At 45.5% G+C, this 19386-nt stretch overlaps 1 protein-coding gene across 5 annotated transcripts in view; it reads left to right on the top strand.

Moving 5' to 3' along the window:
- The first annotated feature begins 1768 nt into the window (after positions 1-1768).
- LOC137522629 (cytotoxic and regulatory T-cell molecule-like) overlaps positions 1769-19386 on the top strand; it is a 147072-nt gene continuing 129454 nt past the window's right edge. For all 5 annotated transcript variants that reach the window (XM_068242705.1, XM_068242706.1, XM_068242709.1 and 2 more), the window contains exon 1: positions 1769-1846. In XM_068242705.1, the coding sequence (XP_068098806.1) occupies positions 1795-1846 (52 nt within the window). In that variant the 5' untranslated portion in view covers positions 1769-1794. The remainder of the gene's footprint in view (positions 1847-19386) is intronic.

A 19386-nucleotide genomic window follows, 5' to 3' on the forward strand; every position in this document is an offset into this window, starting at 1 on the left:
TGCCAGCCGTGTGACCGCCCTGAGCGCTGAGGATGGGGGGGATGCCATGATGGAGGGGGGAGTCGCGGCCTCACTTGGTCTCAGCCACGGGGAGGGTAACCCAACTTCTCCCTCCCTTCCTCTCCTCTTCATCTCCTTTCTGCAGAATTGCAGTAAGTGGCGCATATATACGCAGCTATGCAGAGGATATTACTCACTAATCCTCTGGTCCCCCGCTGCCAGCTAGTTTCGTTTTTGCCGACAGGCCCGTCAGGACTGGCCACGCGTAGCTTTTTCCGCATTCCAGACTGTAATTAGCGCTATTGCGGGCCGCAACATGTACAAAAATACGCGTCCGCGCATTACGAACGCATAGATATGCGGCAACGTGTATTTTTGTACGCTCTTTTCTTTCCCATACACTCCCGGCAGCTCCCTCTGTAAGACCCTCGCTCTCTTCCCTCCCAGCACCCTCAGTAAGCCCCTCTGTCTCCCCATCTACATCCACCCAGCATTCCCAGTAAGCCCTTCTTCCCCCCACACCCTCAGTAAGTCTTTCTACCCCCCCCCCAGCATTCTTAATAAGCCCCTCTCTTTTCCACAGCACCCTCAATAAGCCCCTTTCTTCCCTCAAAACCCTCAATAAGCCCCTCTCTCCCCTATCCATCCCTCCCCCCACCCAGGCATCATCAGTATAGCCCCCTCTCCTTCTATCCCCCTCAGCACCATCACTAAGCTTCTCTCTTAGGTTTGGCATCAGTAGATGGAGGGTTCTGTTTGGGAGTAGGGTTAGGTTAGGTCATATTTTACTATCGGAATTAATTTTATATATCCAGTACCCTTTTTTCCAGTCACCTTTTTTTCAGGTGTATGAGAAAAACAAGCCTGGGCTCTAAAAGCTTGCGCAGGAATATGAATCATTTGTTCCTGGAGCTGGGCTTTCAGTGAGCTACACTGGGGTGAAGGATGATTTTTTTTTCTATAAAGCTGTACGCCATCATCTAAATAATAGAACTGAGTAAAAGCAGGCTAGATGTTAAAGAAAACCTGAACTGAAAATTAAAAGTCAAAATAAGCATACACAAGTCATACTTACCTTCCATGTAGTCTACTCCTCAGTGTCTTTCTCCTGTCCCACGTCCTGTTTGTTCACTGTGATCAAGGGAATTTTCCGTCGTCCATTTTGAAAATAGCCATTACCCCATAACAGCTTTCTGGTCAGCACACAGTTAAACTGTAACATCGCCCACTTGAGCCATAGGGAAACATGGACATTACCTGGTACATCAGTTTTCCTCTCAGTTATAACTGACAGCAACTGATATTTTACTAACAGCAACTCATATTTTACTGACAGCAACTGATATATTTCAGGTCTGACAAAATATTGTCAGAACTGGAAGGGATTATTGTCAGAAGAAAATGGTGAGTTTCTGAGAGGAACTGATGGCAAGGTAACTATGCAATGTTCATTTGAGGTTACCTCATGTGTTTTTTTTAAATATTTTTACTCAGTACAGGTTCTCTTTAAGTACAGTATGTGAGATTACTATTTCTCATAAACACGTTTTGCTACCTTTCCCATAGCCCCTGAGCTCTATGCTTTAGGTGGGAGTGAAGGTTGTTTGTGTTGTCTTGTGGTGAAGCTATAACAGCTAACTTTCTCAAAGCGGAAAGACCGCATGTACTTCATAAACCCACTGATGTCAGTGGCTGCAATATATTTCCGTGGCCCCCCCAATCAGCTCAGACAAGTACAGTTCCCTCTGTCTGCAGGAAGTTCAGATAAAGAAGTGCAGTACACAGAGAGGACTCATGGTACTGTGTGCATTGCTATGCGTACTGGGGTCACTGCTTTCTGTAGAAGGTAGGTCCTAATAATTGACCATTCATTGTTTTCTTTAATAGTAAAATGGACCTATTAAAACAGATGCAAAGAAAGTAAAAAGTGCAGCCTAGAGAAGCCAGTCTGAATTGTTTCATCCAAATAGCTAAAATATGCGTATAGCAGATAAATAGCTCTGAGCAACTGCTCCACTTTTCCTCAAATGTCCTCTGCATCTGCCTTGATAAATCAGTACTTGTGTGTTTTATACACAGTGGACAAGTAACCGCAGGTTTAAATACCTGTCTGGACACTATGGCCTCAATTCACTAAGCTTTATCAAACACTTTATCAAACGTTTGATAATTTACCTCATGGGTAAAATAATTTTGAATTCATAATTTTATAATTTCATAATTTTGAATTCACTAAGGTGTTATCGCTTTGTTGAGCGTTTTATAGTTAAAACATTCAATAAATATATAACACCTTAGTGAATTCAAAATGAGGTTTTACCCATGAGGTAAATTATCAGATGTTTGATCCAATTTGTGTAAAGTTTGTATTTCTCATATTTGTTTTGATCTCTCAAACTACTCCAGTTTCCTCACACATCCCAAAACATACAAGCAGGTTAATTGGCTTCCCTCAAAATTCTAGCAGTGACATCAGATTGAGGGACAGTTGATTTCAATTGTTCAGTAGATTCTTAAAGCTGTAGAAAAGTGTTAGGACTATAATAATATAATCTGTAGAAACAAAAACAACAAAAATAATACATTTGCTTTGTAACTTAATGGGCTTGATTCACTGAGACAAATAGCATGCCTTATCCAAGTTAACACGCCTTATCAGAGATAACACGCCTTATCAGAGTATCATAACAAGCGCTACAAACGTATGCTACTCTGATAAGGCGTGTTAACTTTGATAAGTCATGTTAACTTTGATAAGGCATGCTATTTGTCTTAGCGAATCAATCCCAATGTGTGATATTATTGGGTGATCAGTCAATTTAGACCCAGGCTACTTTCACACTTACTGCATTTCGTAGCATGGTTATACTCACCCCTGCTGCACCTCGTCGCAAGAGCAATGTAAGTCTATGGCAACTTACACACTATGGTGACGCGAGTGAAGTAGCAAAATCGATGCAAGGCCTTTGCAAAGTCTGCAGCGCGTTGCCGTTTTATCCGTGCCTACTGCACATATTATGCAGCAACAGGGCTGGGCCGAGGCATAGGCTGGAGAGGCTCCAGCCTCAGGGCGCAGTGTAGGAGGGGGCGCAGAATTCATTCAGCTGTCATTCCTAATTGTGTTTGAAGCAGAAAGAAATAATAAAAGGGGATACATGGCAGTGACTGCAAGCCAGATAACTAGAGATTAAGGTGTTGGGGAGGTTGTGGGCCCTGTGGCGCCTCTTAGTCTAATAGCAATCAGTGTGTGATGGCTGGGGTGGCAGGGATGGAGGGGCGCACTTTGGTGTCTCAGCCTTGGGTGCTTGAGGACCTTGTCCCATCTCTGTGCAGCAATGCAAGACTATGTATGGTATGGTAAGTGTGAACGAACAATCGCGGCAGCGGCACATTGCCACTGAGCTGGAAATAGGGTTACACATGTTACCCTGTCGGCTCATTCTGTCTACTACTTAGAGTATTTTAATCTTTTTATGGAAAATCAAATGCGTAGAAAAATACAGAAATGGAAGCACAATAGTACGTTTTGTTATGACAAAAACCATAGTCTGACTTATAGTCGGTAATAGTAAATATTGAAATATACATGGTAATAGTATGCCCGTAGTTAGGTACTTGAGAAAAATGCCCAGGAATATTTGATGTATTTAGAGAATTCTGGAAATATGGCATGGATAATGTTCAAAGTCCAGAACATGGACCAAAAATTTTAAAATAATACCGCCAGTAGAAATGTGGATAAGAGATTGCACATATGATAATTGAAAGGCAAATTACCCCTACGTTTACAGTGCTTGTTGGGTTCCCTGTAACAGCAGGAAAGCAACTCAACGGATTGCACATCCCACAGGTGGTGCATTGCAGTGTGGCAACTGCAAGAGCCACAATACAAAGCAGCCATTGTGCCACACTGCAATGCACCACTGTGAACGTGGCCTCAGTGTTGGTTAAGTCTGGTTCTATGTAATCATTCAGAAAGCTCTTTAACCCCCCTGGCTTTATAAAAAATTCCGCCAGTAGGGAGCGCAGCAGTTTTTTTTTTTTTTAGTTTTTTTTTCTTATATCATGTAGCGAGCCCAGGGCTCGCTACATGATAGCCACTGCTCAGCGGCATCCCCCCGCCCGCTTCAGGAAATCCTGTTCAAAGAACGGGATTTCCTGGAGGGCTACGTTCGGGGTTACCGCCAAGGAGGTTAAGATGCTTAGCACTAACCTCCCCGCTCTGTCATGTCTAACAGTAACCAAAGTCCCCCTTTGCTGCAGGTTCCTTCCTCCCTAACCTTAACCAACTGCCTAACTTTAACCACTCCATTACCTGATGCCTAACCCTATCCCTTTCTCTATGACTTGCCTATAGCTGCTGTTGAAACAATGCCTAGCCCTATCTTCAACAGTTAGCAGTACTCTCATTCAATCCATAACTTTAGGTCTGGCTGATAAACTTAGATTAGCATTAACTACCAATGCCAACTTATACTTTGGTAAAGTCTGAATCTAAAGGTGCCTAATTCTCCATTTGTATTCATCCAATCTTATCATTTCTATGTAATATAAGGGAACTGCCTATATTATTCATTCAATTATTGACTCAATTTACCGTTATTCTACCCTTATACTACATAGATTTGGTAAAATTGGATGAAAAAGATTTGATCATTAGTGGCCACCTTTAGTGGTACAATTTTTACTGAACAATAATATTTTCAATTAGATTATTCAGATTGTGTTGTATCTTAACCACTTCACCATAACCACTTCCAGTGGTGCCTATCTGGATGACTATAGTCATCAGGGCCGGATTTACAATAGAATAAATAAGACTCGTGCCTACAGGCGCCTGCTCCTTTAAAAGATGGCCCCTGCCCTACCTGGGTGTCTTTTTCTCTCTCACATGCAGGCATCTATGACATGACATGGGCTGCTGCTGCTCTGCTCTAGCTGATTGGGAGAGCAGTGGATAGCAGCTTCTGTGCAGTGTGCAGCCCGGACTCCCCCTACATCCTACAGAAATCAGAGCACAAAAGTTACATTATGGAGAGCCATTCAGCCATCACCTTGCTCCCCTCCTCTCCCTCTACAGGCAGTAATTATAAGGATGCTTCCCGGCCAGGCAGACGTCAGGCTGCAGGGTCATGCTGGTCTGTTTTATTAGTGTAAAGAGCAGGGGCGTAACTAGAAATCACTGGGCCCCCCTGCGAAACTTTGGATGGGGCCCCCTCCTTCCAAAGACCAGTATACCCCCCTCCCCCGCACGCTTTCTGCACAGTCATTTTCGCATCGAAAATCTTGTTTTCGAATTCGCAGAATTTTCACGAAAATCTTCAGAAATATTTGTGTTTTCGACCAGTAGCGAAAATTAAAGGGGACGTGCGAAACTTCGAAAATAACTGTTATATTAGACATGTGCTTAGCATGAAAAATTGAAAATTGATAGGAAGTAATGTCTTCTCTCCCCATATTAGACCTCCCATGATTCTTAGCAGCACAATTGACCCAGGAACCATATAACTACAACCAATCAGACAACAGACTAGGGGCTTGATTCACAAAGCGGTGCTAACCTACTTAGCACGTCTAAAGTCTTTAGACGTGCTAACCAGGGTGCTAAGTAGGTTAGCACCGGATTTCTCAATCAGATCGCGCGCAAAGTCTTATGTGCGCACTAAGTCCCATAGGCTTTAATGTGCACTTCGCACGGAGCACCCTGTGCAGTGCGCACATAAAGTTTTACGCGCATAAAGTTTTACGCGCATAAAGTTTTGCGCGCGAAAAGCTCGTTTAGACATGCTAAGGGGGTTTTCACAGGCGTGCTAACAGTTAGCACCGCTTTGTGAATCAAGCCCATGCTCTCTGACACACCAGCCTCTGTTGGGAAAAGTTAATGGATGTGATAGGTGTAGAGAGAGCTTAGCTAGCTACTGCTCATTTATTTGAAGTCTATTGTGTGTTTGTGGTTTGAAAATCTCCACAAATACAAGCTACAGCAGGCTGGATTGTAGTTGTATTCTAAAGCAAAAGTCTTTTTTTAAAAAGAGAACTTTAGTGAGAGGTATATGGAGGCTGCCAAATGTATTTCTTTTAAAACAAAACCAGTTGCTTGGCAGCCCTGCTGGTCTGTTTGGCTGCAGTAGTGTCTGAATCACACCAGAAACATGCATGCAGCTAATCTTGTCAGATCTGAAAATAATGTCAGAAAGACCTGATCTGCTGCATGCTTGTTCCGTGTCTATGGTTAAAAGTATTAGAGGCAGAGGATTAGCAAGATAGCCAGGCAACTGGTATTGTTTCAAAGGAAATAATTATGACAGTCTCCATATTCTTCTCGCTACAGTTGTCCTTTAAAGGACAACTGAATTGAGAGGTATATGAAGGCTGTCATATTTATTTCCTTTTAAGCAATACCAGTTCCCTGGCTATCTTGCTGATCCTCTACCATTAGCCGCTGCTCCACCCACCACTGTCATTTTATGGGATATGTACATTGCCTGCTTCTCCTGGACCTGACTTATGGGGGTTATGGTCACTCTGATTAAGCTGCTGCTCCACCCGCCACTGTCATTTTATGGGATATGTACACTGCCTGCTTCTCCTGACTTATGGGGTTGATGGTCACTCTGACCGAGCCACTGCTCCCCCCGCCACTGTAATTTTATGGGATATGTATACTGCCTGCTTCTCCTGCCTTATTGGGGTGATGGTCACTCTGACCGAGCCACTGCTCCCCCCGCCACTGTCATTTTATGGGATATGTATACTGCCTGCTTCTCCTGCCTTATGGGGGTGATGGTCACTCTGACCGAGCTGCTGCTCCCCTCTGCCTCTATAATAAATAATACTGACACGTGCACTTGATAAAAAACATTTTTTTAATTTAAATCACTATGTATATTGAGGCGTAGATTTAAAATAGATTTTCTCCAAAACTATAAGGTCTTTTTGAAAAATTATTTTTTCCCCTTATACCCACTGCTCTACTTAACACACTCTGCTAACTTGGTGACTGTAGCTTGTAAGGGGGCTTTGCAATTTAATGCAAAAATAACGGACATTAGGCGAAAATAAACGTGGAAATATTTGACCGAAAATTCGCCTGTCGAAACGAAAACAGTGATTTTTTTCGGCTAAAATAATTTTTGCATTTTTGCTTATCCCTGACCCTCAAATAAATGTTGTACCCCCTCAAGCTGGTGGAGTGGCAGCGGAGAGAGAAGAGGGAGCAATGGGCACAGCGGTGGGGAAGGGGGGGGCGTCTCCCCCCTTCCCTCACCTGGGGCTCCCCCTCTCTAACCCCCCTTTCAGATATGATCGGCTGGGAGCGGCGGCAGAACACTTCCTCTCTTCCCAGAGCGGGAGAAAGATCTGTGACTAGACCAGAGTAGTGGCGCACAGATCTCTCTCCCTTGCTGGGAAGATAGGAAGTGTTGTGCCGCTGCCAGCAACTCATATCTGGAGGGGAGAGAGAGAGAGGGGGAGCCCCAGGTGAGGGAAAGGAGGTGAAGACGTCCCCCTTCCCCACCGCTGTGCCCATTGCTCCCGCTTCTCTCTGCTGCCACCCCACCTAGGGACATCTATACACTTGGCTATACTGGGAGTTGGGACACGGTAAGTCCTGACTACATATACTGGGGACAACTACAGTCCTGGCTACATATACTGGGGACAGCTATACACCTGACAACATATACTAGCGACACCTATAGACCTAGCTACATATACTAGGGACATCTATACACCTGGCTACATATACTGGGGACAGCTATACACCTGGCTACATATACGAGAGACAGCTATATGCCTGGCTACATATACTGGGGACATCTATACACCTGGCTACATATACTGGGGACAGCTACAGTATATGCCTGGCTACATATACTGGGGACACCTATACACCTGGCTACATATAATGGGGACACCTATACGCCTGGCTAAATATGCTGGGGACAGCTATATGTCTGGCTACATATACTGGGGACAACTGTACACCTGGCTACCTATACTGGGGACACTGTCTGTCTGTCATTTTGTGCATTTACTGGTGAAAGGCTGTCTGTCATTATGTGCATTAACTGGTGAAATGTTGACTATCATTACATGCATTTACTGGTGAAAGGCTGTCTGTCATTACGTGCATTTACTGGTGAAACGCTGTTTCTCATTACATGCATTTACTGGTGAAAGGCTTTCTGTCATTACGTGCATTTACTGGTGAAATGCTGTCTCTTATGTGCATTTACTGGTGAAACGCTGTCTCTCATTACGTGCATTTACTGGTGAAACGCTGTCTGTCATTATGTGCATATACTGGTGAGAGGCTGTGTGTCATTATGTGCATTTACTGGTGAAACACTGCCTCTTATGTGCATTTACTGGTGAAAGGCTGTCTCTCATTACATGCATTTACTGGTGAAAGGCTGTCTGTCATTACGTGCATTAACTGGTGAAAGCTGTCTGTCATTACGTGTATTTACTGGTGAAACGCTGGCTGTCATTATGTGCAATTACGTCATTTTTTTATGTAACTACATTAGCTGGTATAACTACATTACAGTTAGCCCTGCCTACATAACATCATGACCATTCACTTTGCGCGCCTCGCACGCCGCAAATTTCCTCGAACATGATGCCCCCTACCCATTTTTGACTGCCCCCGCCCTCATATGTGCCTGTCTAGAACCGGCTCTGACTACAACACATGCATAAATTAAGGCATTGCATGTTGGTGTTTTAATAGTGTTTTTGTATGCGCATACAGATATACTGTATATATACATATATTATATCTTGTAATGCAGGTGGTATATCATTTTTGAATATTTTTTCCCTCCCAGTTGTCATACGGTATGTCTCACCATATTTGCCATGCACTGGAACTTCTGGCACTCCAGTCCCATTTCATGTTTTTTTTACAAATGGTCCATACTTTCACCTTCTCTGCAGGCAGTGGCATTCAATATTATATTAAATGTGTACATCTGCCTATTTCAGGGCACGTCTGACTACCTATACCTAAGGGCTTCTGTGGGTACTTAATATTTAGGGCACCTCTAGCTACTGGAGATTCATATGGCTACCCAATACTGGGAGGTACTTCTGCCTAACTATGCTAGGCAGGGGAGAGGCATTAGCTGGGCCAGCCAGCACATTTGGGGAGTGCTTTGGTGAGCATTCCTGTCAGAATGTGTGGGCGGAGTCTAGGGCACCAGAACTTCTGTGCCTATAGGCTCCTGTGATGTAAGTCCGGGCCTGATAGTCATCCAGATAGGCACCACTTAAGTCTAACTGGACACGTATATGCGTCCAGTGTTTAAGCGGCGGATGTGGTTGGGGAAGAGAAGCAAGGCTTCCCCGAACCAATCGTAGTGCCTGTAATAAATGGAGATGACCCCGATCAGGGGCCATGTCCATTCATAATGACGAAAGGAAAGTCAGGATTGGTAAATTAGGATTGTGTTTTTAGCATCATCAAGTGGCAAAAAGTTAAACTGCAAACACCACACACTTTTAATAAAATAAATAATAAAATGAATCCCTTCCAAAGCCCCCTCTCCCCCCCCCCCCCCCCCCCAGTTACCAAGCAAACACAGGAAAGTAAAACAAAAAAATACATAAACAGTTGCCTTAGGGGTTCAGCTTTTTTTAATATATATGTCATGAGGGTATATTACTGTTATTGCAGTACATAAGGGCCCATATGCAATTCACTTTTTCTCCCGAGTTTTCTCCTGGGAGATAATTTTTCTGTGATTTAAAACATCTTTTTAGCACTTTGTAATTGAAAAAGTACCAAAAAGTATGCGAAACCATATTGTACACATTTTTTGAGTATTTGTTTGCTTGCTGGCAGTTTAAAAGGCATTTAAATACAAGTTGTGAAAACATCACCTAGGAGAAAACTCAGGTGAAAAAGTGACTTGCATATGGCCCCAGGTTTTGCAATTGACAGGACACAAAAGAAACCCAAAACAGAAAAAATACAACTTTATTTCCAAATAATATATTGGCGCCATACATTGTACTAGAGACATAATTTAAATGTTGTGTTAGCCGGGACTAATGGGCAAAAAAATGGGTGGGCTTTATTTATAGCAGCATTGCTTATTTTAAAACTATAGGGAATGGAATTGGTGAAATAGGCCTCGATTCATAAAGCATTACCTCATGCGGTAATGCTGAAAACAGCAGACTTTACCGACCACTTAGCAAAATGTCAATTCATAAAGGCTGTTACCGCATGAAATGCTGACATTACCGACCAGGGAGATAAATTACCAACTTGGCTGCAGTTACCGACAACACGTCAGTAAATTGTCAGCAAATGCCAATTCATAAAGCCTTCAACAAGCGGTAAGCCTGGCGGTAGTTACCGACACCTCTGGTGAGGTCTTAACACGTTACCGACAGCTCTGACAGCTCTGATGAATGCAAAAGTGCAGAGATCCAAAGTCTGTTTGATTCATCTGTGGAGAGAGTCAGAGAGCCCTCTGTGTGAATCATTTCAGCAGGCAGGGAAAGACTGTGTGACTCATCTGTCTGAGTCATCAGTGGAGAGAGCGAGAGAGAGCCGTCTGTGTGATTCATTTCTGCAGGGCAAAGAGAGGATCGAGACACTGCTCTACTCTACCGCTCAATGGGCTGCGGTAATTTACCGACCTCCAAGGGCAGCTGGGGAAATCTTTATGAATTAGCACACAGACCGGGAAAATACCGAGTGCGGTATTTTCCCGACAAGATTTTTTTTATCGCACTGCTGTTTATGAATCGAGGCCATAGTGTATTTTTGCATTTTTCTTCTTGTTTTTTCCTATAAAATCATGCATAGAAAATACAGTAATTACTGAAAACAAGTATCGCCCACAAAAATCTTAAAGATAATCTGCACTGTGAAAATCTTACATAAATAAACGTACTAGCCTGTTTGTTGTTTTCTTCCAGCCCCATCTGTGACATTTTCGACGCTTGTCACAGGAGCCCTGATGGCTGGAACGCGAAATGCCTTCCAAACGGTTTCAGCACACAGACCATGCAAACTGTGGTCGCAGTCAATGCGCAGAACCCGTTGGGAATAGGCCGCAGACAAACCAGAAGCGAGCCTGTGAGGTACGGTAATTACAACTTACACACTATCTCAGGGTATAACTGCCACCACTTCTGATTTCCTGGGCCAGAAGCACCCACTGACTAGCTATTTTTAGACCTGCAATTAAAATGGTTAAACACTCTATTCTGTCTAGCTAACAACAATACAATAGTAGCGTCTCTCCAAAAGTCTGGGTTCAGTTTGTGTGGCTGAGTAGCAGGGTAGCGGAACAGTAAACGACTTTGATAAAGTCTTTATTTACGTGCAATATAAATAATTAATATATACAGACAATCATTAAAATCAACAATTATTGAAACATTAATAGCCAGTATGAAATAAAAAGGGAGAAAATACTTAGGGTTTGTGGAAATATGTCCGTTCTGGGAAAATCATAAAGTTCTTTGTTTCAGTCAGAGCAAGATGGCCGAACAAGATGGCCGCTAACCATGTGTCCTCTGGCTAGCAGCAGACAGCTCTCATACAGATGGAATTTGGAGGACTGAGGGAGGAGTCCCTCGCAGACACTTTTGAACAATGTACATCTTTGGGTGGAGTCTCAAGTACAGCCCAGGGGTTGGACAGGGGCGGTTAGCTTCCTGGGGGGGTTCCCCATGCCCACCAAATATGACATTTGTCATATCTCGGCTTACGCTTTCCACACACACATGACCATCACATATTCATATACCTCAGAATATGCCAGTTCATATGATACCAAACTTGCTTAGGGTAGAGGATTCAGTTCCTGAGAACTAACTGGGTTATAGGGGCCCTGGGCCCCTCCCGACTGGTATCTAAGAGATTCAGCATGACCCTACGGATCCAATGATACCGCTCTCATAACTACCCTATTTACGGTATTCTGTAACTAGGCAAAAAATGATATAATACATTCATTTCTTCCTGGTAATGCTGCAGCCAGGGTGTCTGGTGTCAAGCTGTGACTAGCTTCCTTGCTCTCCCTGTATGAAAAGGGCTCACCAAATGGTGGGCAATTGACATCTGCCTGTAATTAAAAATAAACATTCTCCTGGACACAGGCCTGGCCCAAGCTAATTAACAAATCAAAAGACATCCTGCACCTAAATTAGGGGCAGAGGAGAAAAACTTGTATTTTAAAAAAACAGGAATGTCAGTTCTGCTGGCTGCAATGACTGGCAAATCTGACCAAGAAATCGATGGCGAATCTTCCAGATTTGCCTACGTTCCTCTCGGCTGCTCCGTGACAGCTGGGAGAAAGATAAACTCCAGGTTGCTACAGGTAGCTCCTACACAACCAATCCAGGTTCTATTGATCTGAATCGCAATCAATGCAAAGAATCGATTGCGATCGCATTTTCTTCACGGGTGGTTCTAGGACGCGTCTGCGGCCCCGCAACCGTCCATGACAGCCCCCCTCTTGTCGGCGGCTTAGACACACACCCGCAAGATGTGTGGCGTCGCCGCTAACCTGGCTGACGGGTCTCGAGTTGCCGGTACGGCGGGAAAACCCATTGGAGCCTGCGGCTCGGTTCCCCTGGACAGGTTGCGGTCCGCTACCCTCAGGCTTGACCCGACATGGACCGTTCTGGACAGGGCGTTTGCGCCACTGCGTTCGGATGTGATGTCTGCCGGCACTGCTGACAACAGGCAGTAGGTTGGGTAGGTCAACAGCCAGCGCACGCAGGGGTTACCTGCTAAGTGGCTGTGGACCTAAGGGAACCCCGCGGAAATCCCTGGACCTTCCCAGTTCCTGACAAACGGCACATGCTTTACAGTAGTTTGCTACATCCCTGTTCATCCTGGGCCAATAAAACTGTTTCCGAATACAGGCAAGTGTCTTGCGGACGCCTGAGTGCCCTGTCAGGGGATTACCATGTGCGGATTTCAGCACATGTCTCCTGAACGCACTCGGGACCACAGGGATTTAGAGGCTTCCTGCCTGAGTGCCTCCAGGCTTGGGTCACTTTGTAGTGCTGTTGTGAGTACAGCGCTGTCAGTTTCAACCAGCTGGCCCATGACACATGAAGTCAGCGGCTGAAAGGTCTCTTCGCTGGGGTCAGTACTGAACGAGGAGTTCAGTGCTGAGCCCACAATTCTGGCAGCACCCTGGGTGACTGCTAGTACAGGCACATCATTGTCACATGCATTAATGACATTGACAGGTATAGACACATTTTCATTACAGACAGGTTGTACATTAAACTCAGGTACAGTTACATCATCACGACAGAAAGTTTGTGCATCACACTCAGGTGTCTTTGAAGCAGGCACTATTGAATCTGGTACCCTTGAACTGGGCACGTTCAACCCACCTCCCCCTGGTGCCCCCCCAAGTGTATAAAGTACCTGTTGGTGGGCGGAGAGTCCGTCTCCTTCCGTGAGCGACAAGGCAGTTGTGGCAGGTTCGTAATAGGACACAAGCTTGCCCAAATCAGTCCCCAGCAACACAGGGACTGGGAGATCCTTCACAACCCCAACAACCCTTTCTTGAACTCCCACCCCCCAGTCGATGGACACCCGAGCTTGGGGAATGTGAGAAAAAGTGCCCTCTACTCCAGTAAGGGCAAGGGATCGGCTGGAGATGATGCTCTCCTCTGGCACAAGGTGTAAGTGAACTAACGCGATGTCAGCTCCGGTGTCTCGAAATCCGGTGACAACTTTGTCGTTCACTCTAACAGGCTGCTGATGATCCAGGCTGTGGTTCGCTGGCTGGTTGCCTCTGCTGTGGGTGAGGTACAGGTGGTACAGGGGATACAGATGCTGGTGGTGTCTGCCTCCGCTCCGGACAGTCGAATTTCATGTGTCCGGGCTGGCGGCAGTAGTGACAGGTGACCCCCTCAGATGCTGCAGGGCTGGGCGCAGCAGCTGCGCTGGGTGGCCTCTCTGGCGGACGGCTCACAGAGGCAGGAAAGTCTGCCAGAGTATTGGGCTGACTTTACCTCCAGCTGGATGGTGCAGTTCTGCATGTGTCAGGCACCCGGGTAGAGGCAAAAGTTTCAGCAAGGTCTGCAGCGACAGTTGTTGACGCAGGCTTGGTCTCCAGCACAAACTGTCGTACATCAGCAGGGCAAATGTTCAGAAATTGTTCTAGGACTTTCAAGTCCTCCAGGACATCATAAGACCCTTTGGTGAGGCCTAGAGACCACTGGCGGAGTGTGGTGAGCAAGCTGCTGACCACATCTCGGTACGAATCAGAAGACTTTTTCTGCCAGGACCTGAACTTTTTGCGATAGGCTTCTGGCATCAGCTGGTATTTGGTAATGATAGCGTCTTTTATAGCAGCATAATCATTATCTTTTTCCGCAGGTAACTCTGCGAAAGCATCAAGCGCTTTGTAGCGCAGCAAAGGTGTCAGATGTCTGGCCCACTGGTCTTGGGACAGACGATACTGACGGCATGCCTTTTCAAAAGACCGCAAAAACAAGTCAATGTCAGTGTCTTTTTCAATATTAGCAAATATAAATTTTGCACTTACGGGTGATGCTCCTTCAGCAGGGAGGCTGGGCGGCGAACTCCGGCTGGCCTGTTGCACTTTTGCCATGTTCAGCTCATGCTGTCGTTGGAGCTCACATTCCGTAGCTTGGCGTTCCTCTCGCTTTTGCTCCGCCATGTACTGCATGTACTTTTCCAGGTCAGTGTCCATCAGCTTTCATAATGCCAGCTGCATTACCGGGTCAGCACAAACGGACAGTCCAGTACTGGCTGGTTCCAGGCGAGTACTTTTAGAAACTCTGAGATCGGGGTTCACACTGACAGTCTCCTGCGTAACTGTTGCCACATTGCCCGCAGGTTGCTCAACCTCTGTACGCTCAGGTTCTTCAGTCTCTGGTTCCCCTCGACGTGAGTCAGATGGGCTGGTATCCACTTCAGCGGACACATCCAGCTCCCGCAGTTGCTGGCTATCCCATCTGTTACAGTCCGTTACCAGGTCCTGTTGTTTCTTGCGGCCGACGTCAATGCCTCTCGCTTGGCAAGGATTTTGCAGGTCCGCCAGGCACATGTTCTTGTAGTTCCCGGACATTTCCATGCCAAATAAAATAAAACTTTTGGGGAGGGGTACTGGCTACACAGTCTCTCTGTGTATATAAAAAATATATTGCATTCCAGCTACACCAACGAATTAGTTCGTTTCTTGATAGCGCTAGCGCTATCTTAGATACTTTCAGCACAACACAGATCCCAACCACTCCCAAACACTGTCACAGGAGCCCTGGTGGCTGGAACGCGAAATGCCTTCCAAACGGTTTCAGCACACAGACCATGCAAACTGTGGTCGCAGTCGATGCGCAGAACCCGTTGGGAATTGGTCGCAAACAAACCAGAAGGGAGCCTGTGAGGTACGATAATTACAACTTACACACTATCTCAGGGTATAACTGCCACCATTTCTGATTTCCTGGGCCAGAAGCACCCACTGACTAGCTATTTCTAGACCTGAAATTAAAACGGTTAAACACTCTATTCTGTCTAGCTAACAACAATACAATAGTAGCGTCTCTCCAAAAGTCTGGGTTCAGTTTGTGTGGCTGAGTAGCAGGGTAGCTGAGCAGTAAACGACTTTGATAAAGTCTTTATTTACGTGCAATATAAATAATTAATATATACAGACAATCATTAAAATCAACAATTATTGAAACATTAATAGCCAGTATGAAATAAAAAGGGAGAAAATACTTAGAGTTTGTGGAAATATGTCCATTCTGGGAAAATCATAAAGTTCTTTGTTTCAGTCAGAGCAAGATGGCCGAACAAGATGGCCGCTAACCATGTGTCCTCTGGCTAGCAGCAGACAGCTCTCATACAGATGGAATTTGGAGGACTGAGGGAGGAGTCCCTCGCAGACACTTTTGAACAATGTACATCTTTGGGTGGAGTCTCAAGTACAGCCCAGGGGTTGGACTGGGGCGGTTAGCTCCCTGGGGGGGGGGGTTCCCCATGCCCACCAAATATGACATTTGTCATATCTCGGCTTACGCTTTCCACACACACATGACCATCACATATTCATATACCTCAGAATATGCCAGTTCATTTGATACCAAACTTGCTTAGGGTAGAGGATTCAGTTCCTGAGAAGTTTAATAACTGGGTTATAGGGGCCCCGGGCCCCTCTCGACTGGTATCAAGAGATTCAGCATGACCCTACGGATCCAATGATACCGCTCTCATAACTACCCTATTTACGGTATTCTGTAACTAGGCAAAAAATTATATAATACATTCATTTCTTCCTGGTAATGCTGCAGCCAGGCTGTCTGGTGTATGAAAAGGGCTCACCAAATGGTGGGCAATTGACATCTGCCTGAAGTAATTAAAAATAAACATTCTCCTGGACACAGGCCTGGCCCAAGCTAATTAACAAAGCAAAAGACATCCTGCACCTAAATTAGGGGCAGAGGAGAAAAACTTGTATTTAAAAAAAACAGGAATGTCAGTTCTGCTGACTGCAATGACTGGCAAATCTGACCAAGAAATCGACGGCGAATCTTCCAGATTCGCCTACGTTCCTCCCGGCTGTTCCATGACAGCTGGGAGAAAGAGAAACTCCAAGTTGCTACAGGTAGCCCCTACACAACCAATCCAGGTTCTATTGATCTGAATCGCAATCGATGCAAAGAATCGATTGCGATCACATTTTCTTCACGGCGGTTCTAGGACTCGTCTGCAGCCCCGCAACCGTCCGTGACAGCTCCCCACTGCTTTCTTGGTGATAAAATTCATTGTTTTTGTAAACAATGAAGATGGGCGCCAAACAGGAATTACATCATCAGAGCAGATGCCTGTGTATGCAGTGGCTCCTCTCAAGCCTGACTTGACTGCTGGAATGTTACTCCCAGTGTTGCCTTAGCTGCTTGTCTGGGCTTTGAACTGATCTTTCTGCACTCACAGCTGTTCACAAGGTCACAGCTCCGTGAGCCTCAGACAGGCTGGCTGTGAGCAGAGACCTTGCCTGTGACTCATACACACAGCACACAGGAGAGCAGAGGGAGGCGTGGCGGGTGTGTGATTAACTTCTCCCTATCACAGCAGAGGCAGCACATTCCTCCCTGGGTCGACAAAGCTTGACAAAGAAAAGAAGGTTAGATATATTACAGAGACAGTGCAACTAGAAAAGGCTGCAGTAATCCAGACCACATTAGAACAGGTAAAGGAACTTATAGGATAGAAGAAATAAGGCTGAACATTTTGTTACAACGTCTCTTTAAAATGTCGCAAAAAACCCCCCCAAGATATAGATTATTCAAGTGTGAGAAGCAGTGATAAAGTTATGGCCAAGTGAATAGGAGGAGCTCTGACAGGTAAAAATGGCTTTTGGTGTTAAGGTGAAATGGCCTGTAGGCTGAAGTGGTTAAAATTAACCTGAACCGAGTACAACTATTTAAACACATGATGTAGCTGCAAATGAATGTTTTATACTTATCTCACTGTTAGTTCCTCTCAGAAGCTCACCATTTTCTTCTTACAATGATTCCTTCCAGTTCTGACAAGATTTTGTCAGAACTGATATATATCAGTTGCTGTCAGGCTTATATCAGTTGCTGTCAGTTATAACTGAAAGGATAACTGATGAACAAGGTAATGTCCATGTTTCTGTGAAGGATTGCGGAATAGCCGCCACGTGCTCTGACGGTGTGGCGGCTATTTCCGCGTCCAGTCCGGCGGTTTACGCGCGGCGACATGTGTCTGATCTGGTACAGCCCTCCTGTGCACATAGGCTGAGGAATACACGCGCGCACGGAGAGACAGAAGCTTTATGGGAAGCAGAGAGGGATCAGCTGACTCCCTTGGTCAGCTGATCCCAGGATGTATGCGGATTGCCTGGAAGGGACTGGGCGGCGCTGATCAGCGCTGCACTATATAACCACTCGTCCCTCAGTCTCACATTGTCTGTCGTTGCGAATGCTTTATGTATTAGCACACAGACCTCAGTCAGATCTTACAGTGTGTTAGAACCAGGAAGGACCTGGGGATTCACACTGAGCTAGAATACTCTCGTATGTTATGTTATGCTATAGACTAGTTCCAGGGTGTTGTGACTACGGACCTCACACCCAAGCCTAGGAAACTGTGTCAATGCTATGCTATGCTATAGACTAGTTCCGGGGTGTTGTGACTACGGACCTCACACCCAAGCCTAGGAAACTGTGTCAATGCTATGCTATGCTATAGACTAGTTCCGGGGTGTTGTGACTACGGACCTCACACCCAAGCCTAGGAAACTGTGTCAATGCTATGCTATGCTATAGACTAGTTCCGGGGTGGTGTGACTACGGACCACACACCCAAGACTAGGATACTGTGTCAATGCTATGTTATGCTATAGACTAGTTCAGGGGTGTTGTGACTACGGACCTCACACCCAAGCCTAGGATACTGTATCAATGCTATGTTATGCTATAGACTAGTTCCGGGGTGTTGTGACTACGGACCTCACACCCAAGTCTAGGATACTGTATCAATTCTATGTTATGAGATAGACTAGTTCCAGGGTGTTGTGACTACGGACCTCACACCCAAGACTAGCACTGTGTACCTGTATTACCTTGGCCCGCTACTAGGGTGTAGAGAGCAGGGATCTCGCATCCAGTAAAGGGCAAGTCTGTTCATCTTAGCAGCAAGGCATCCTGCGACCAAGCCTAGGCCCCTCTCCTAGGGAGCCTTTGGCCTATAGGGATTCACCCACAGTCTGGGGTGAATTCCCTTCTTCTTCCTACCTCCAATTCCACCGGTGGCTCTCACTCAAAGTGCTATTGTTACACCATACACTCATATCTCAGGTGTCCAGAGGTTAGACATACCTGGATTATTAGTGATTCTGCAGATCATTCATAATGTGGTGTATATCTGCATTACTGGTGATTCTGCAGATCACCAATAATCAGATTCTCTCTGCGTGTTGACACCAATTGTTACAGAACGGCAGACCAAAACAATATGGACACACTTGACAGTCGTCTGCTTGCACTCACCACCTCGGTGGAGAATTGCATCAGCGTGCTGGATAGTCATCAGACCCAGATCAATGCCTTGTCTGGGTCTATACAAGCCCTTCTGACGACTGTTAACGCAGTGCGATCCCCTCTTGTTACAGACTTACGTATGCCTGTGCCCAAGAAGTTTTCTGGTCATAGATCTGACTTTCGAAACTTTAAAAATCGAGTGTTATCTTACTTTGGGTTAAGACCTAATGCTTCAGGTACTGTCGCACAGAGAATTATCTTTATTAAGACACTGTTGACTGGAGATTCCCAGACCTGGGCATATGGCCTTCAACCAGGTGATGGGGCCCTGACCTCTGTGGAGGAATTTTTCAAAGCTAT

The sequence above is a fragment of the Hyperolius riggenbachi genome, chromosome 6, assembly GCF_040937935.1.
Source record: "Hyperolius riggenbachi isolate aHypRig1 chromosome 6, aHypRig1.pri, whole genome shotgun sequence".
NCBI classification, from domain to species: domain Eukaryota; kingdom Metazoa; phylum Chordata; class Amphibia; order Anura; family Hyperoliidae; genus Hyperolius; species Hyperolius riggenbachi.